The 2,166-nt window shown below is 37.1% G+C and overlaps 1 protein-coding gene across 1 annotated transcript; it reads left to right on the plus strand.

Annotated features, from left to right (window-relative positions):
* The first annotated feature begins 304 nt into the window (after positions 1-304).
* LOC141913851 (uncharacterized) lies at positions 305-1,478 on the plus strand. Its single transcript, XM_074805015.1, has 2 exons — positions 305-700; positions 813-1,478. Exons 1-2 carry the CDS (start codon positions 305-307, stop codon positions 1,476-1,478), a joined length of 1,062 nt encoding a protein of 353 aa, XP_074661116.1.
* Positions 1,479-2,166: the final 688 nt, after the last annotated feature.

The following is a 2,166-nucleotide window of genomic DNA, read 5'->3' on the forward strand; positions in this document are numbered from 1 at the left end:
TATCGCGACAGCCCTCAAAGATCGTGGCATCGAAACAATGGGTCGCATTATCAGACGAAGCTTAAAAAGACCATCTACCTCAACCCCAAAATCAATAAAAGGTCGTAAACGACGTAGGCGTATAACAACCGGAAAACGTGTACGAAAAACCAAAGCAACCGCTGAAGCGTACTAATTATGTCGTTATTAGTACATAAGGATTCGCCATTTTGCGTCAAGTCTGAACTCGATCTGTTTACAGTTCCCGGAACACAGATAAATTTCAAGCGTATGAGCGTATGAGCCTACTACATCGATTAACGATATGGGACCGATTGTATTCAGAGTACCGAAAACTGAACAATATTTAGATTTAAACGTCACGTATTTAAAACTACAGTTTAAAATAGTTAACGCCGATGGAACTAATGTGGGTCCTGAAAAGTCTGTCTCAATGATCAATGGCGCCTATAGTCTATTTAGCGATGTACAAATTATGCTTAATGACCGAGTAGTTACCCACGACGGTGGATTATACCCGTTCAAGTGTGAACCTGAAAATATGGTTAATTACAACTCGGAAACTAAAAACAACAGCTGGCTACAATGCGATCTTTATGCCGAAGACGAAGCCGGAAAAAAGTCAAATATCGATCCTACTTTACCAAACGCGAATTCTGGTTTGGTCAGAAGGAATAACTACACTAAAGGCAGTAAAATGGTTTGCGCTTATTCTCGCTTGTAAAGCGATGTAATGAGAATGAATAAGATTTTCTTCAACAATACAGATTTACAAATAAAACTAACTCGATCAAAGGAAAGTTTTGCTCTAGTTTCCCCCGCCGAAAACCGATTTTCGTATAAAGATTGAAAGCGCTCAACTATACATTCGTAAACTAGAACTGGATAGTTCTGTTTTAGTAGCGCATGCTAAAGCAATGGAAAAGAATACAGCAAAATATTATTTTTCGAGAACTGAATTATTATCGTTGTATATTCCAAGAGGTCATAGAACAATTATCAAGGACTCCGTTTTCGTCGGCGAGATACCAAAGGCTATTGTTTTAGCTTTAGTGGACGACGACGCGTTGAGCGGTAATTACAAAAAGAATCCGTTCAATTTCAAGGATTATTCATTGAATTATATAGGGGTGACCATTGATAATGTCCATGCACAAAACTCGCCGTTAATTATAGACTCTCGTGGCGACGGTTGCGAAGTGTATCACGGTTTATATTTAGCCCGGGGCTTATTGTATAAAAACGAAGGAATTGGGATAAAACGTGAGGATTTCAAAAATGGTAATTTTATTTGTGGATTCAATATATCGCCAGAGTATGGGGATCAAACGCATCTGTCACTAATTAAAAAGGGGTCAATAAAAATCGAAATGCGATTTGATGAAGCTTTACCGCATAACGTGAATTTGATTGTTTACGCCGTTTTCGACGAATTACTACAAGTCACTAAAGAACGTCATATAGAGATCGATTATTAACGACCATGTTGTACACAAACCAAATTTTAGAGTTTATGAAAAAAGACGAATGTCTGAAAGCGTTTTTCGTTGGTGTGTTCCCATGTGACGGACTACCGAATATAACGCGTTATCCAGCTGGTTTTATAGTAAACACTGATAATCACGATGAGCCCGGCGAACACTGGTTAGCTGTATATATAAACGAATACGGATTTGGTTATTTTTTTGATTCCTTCGGACAATTACCCCGAACTTATGATATAATGTTAGAAAAATACTTGGATGAAAATTGTATAGACTGGAAATATAATAGTAAGATGTATCAAAATGTATTATCCGATGTATGTGGTTATTACGCTATATTTGTACTATTACACCTATGTCACGGTAACGATGTACGCGATATTACGAAACTATTGTCAAACAAAACTACTGATAATGATTATTTTGTAAAAAAATTCATCGTGAAATATTTTAAGCTTCTATAATAAAACCACAATGTAAATGAATTTAGTCGTTTTTTAGATTCTACAAAATCACCGAGGAAAAAAGTTTTGTTAAAACTTGGAGAAAAAACTGAAGCAAAAAGCGCGGCAAGGCAAATTAACACTGGCTCTTTCTTGAAAATTGAAGTGGTCCTGAAAAGGACCTTTTGAGGAAGGGGTCAGTGTCCGAGTTCGTCGTCGTCGTATTCTTCGGCAGTGTT

Source organism: Tubulanus polymorphus, chromosome 12, assembly GCF_964204645.1.
Source record: "Tubulanus polymorphus chromosome 12, tnTubPoly1.2, whole genome shotgun sequence".
Lineage (NCBI taxonomy): Eukaryota > Metazoa > Nemertea > Palaeonemertea > Tubulaniformes > Tubulanidae > Tubulanus > Tubulanus polymorphus.

Coding starts and splice junctions, on each gene's coding strand:
- LOC141913851 (XM_074805015.1), top strand. CDS start 305: ATGGGACCGATTGTATTCAGAGTACCGAAAACTGAACAATATTTAGAT. Junction 701..812: donor ACACTAAAGGCAGTAAAATG/GTTTGCGCTTAT, acceptor GTTTTGCTCTAG/TTTCCCCCGCCGAAAACCGA.